At 45.1% G+C, this 1,419-nt stretch overlaps 1 protein-coding gene across 1 annotated transcript in view; it reads left to right on the top strand.

Moving 5' to 3' along the window:
* Positions 1–780, top strand: part of LOC101854556 — a gene marked incomplete in the record, with an annotated part of 16,166 nt that extends 15,386 nt beyond the window's left edge. Inside the window, 1 exon segment of the mRNA XM_013079959.2 lies at positions 439–780. Coding sequence (XP_012935413.1) covers positions 439–656 — 218 coding nt within the window.
* Between the last annotated feature and the right edge of the window lie 639 nt (positions 781–1,419).

A 1,419-nucleotide genomic window follows, 5' to 3' on the forward strand; every position in this document is an offset into this window, starting at 1 on the left:
AAGGGGGGTCGGAGGAGTAGAAGGAGGATGGAGAGGGGCAGGAGGAGGAGGACGAGGATGAGGAGGAGGAGGAGGAGGAGGAGGAGGAAAGAAGCAGGACTGGAAGAATGGTTGTTGGGCAGCTGATGATGCACGGAGACATTGCAACTGAAAGGTATGTCTGCAGCGTACCGGTACATCTACTAATATTTGTTTCCAATGTTAATAATACTCTGATAACTTTAACCTTACTATATATTATCAAGTTGTATTGACAATGTCAAAGCATTCTCTGCGGATTTTTTTTTCGCTTTTTTTTCAAGGCTTTATTTTTCTTTCACATTCGAACAAATCACCCGATTAGTCCATAGATTCAAACCTTTGATGTTTTTGGGTCTCATTAACATTGCCCCCCCCCCCCCCTCCCTTTTCCCCCTTTTCTCTCTCTTTGTTACCAAGCCGTGCTTGTTCTGAAGGGCATGGTGATCTTTGCCGGTGAGATTCGAAGCAAGGCGGAGCGAGTGCCTGGCCAAGAGGACGAGCAGACGGGCTGGTCCTTCATCGTAGCCATGATCGGCCTCGTCCAGTGTGTCTTCGGCGTGGTCCTCACCACCATGTTCCGGGAATTGCCCATTCGTCACTCGGGGGAGAAAGGGGGCAGCTGGCTCCGGTCCTAGGGTTAGAGGCGTTGGTTTTACCATGGGTGGATTTAGACAACAGTGACGAATCGCTACATCAGAATTACAATGTTCTTTCTGACATTTTTGGCTGTTTTGAGTTACTATGACCATAAGGTCAGGAACCAAATGTTCTATCTGCTCTATCAAAATCTTAAGAATATTCGGAATCGTAATCAAGACATTCAAAGAATTCCCTTCGAAAAAAGCTTGACAAACTCTTGGACGTCAAATTTCTGAAAACTAGGCTCTAAGCAAATAGAATTTTGTAATTCTGAGGTAGCGGAATATGTGCGTCATTTAGAATGATGTATTAAACTTCTGTCACTGCTATAACGGTGGGCCTTTCCCCCTCATCTGTTGTGTAACCTCAATCAAGATGTTGACTGCCAATACTAGAAGTGTTGCATTACAGATAACCCATTTGTTTATCGATGATGAGCATCGTTTTATCGCACCAACAATATTATGATTGATTTTGTACATAATAAAATAATAATGCGTTGGATTTCAGCAAAGGAAGTGCAAGGCCTTTGTTGGCGTGGGTATGTGTGACGAAGTATGAAGTATGCGTGTGAGTGGATGCGTTTCTGTGTGAGCACGCTTGTGTGGGTGATTGTATGCGTGTCTCAGTGTGTGCTGGTGTTTATCTGCATATCAGTATTAAACAGTGTGTGTTTGTGTACGTAAGAGTGTGTGAAAAGGGGTGACCCGGGGGGGCGGGAGGGGGAAGAAGGGTGAGCGAGAGAGAGAGAGAGACAGA

This window comes from Aplysia californica, unplaced genomic scaffold (assembly GCF_000002075.1).
Source record: "Aplysia californica isolate F4 #8 unplaced genomic scaffold, AplCal3.0 scaffold00069, whole genome shotgun sequence".
In the NCBI taxonomy this organism is placed as follows: domain Eukaryota; kingdom Metazoa; phylum Mollusca; class Gastropoda; order Aplysiida; family Aplysiidae; genus Aplysia; species Aplysia californica.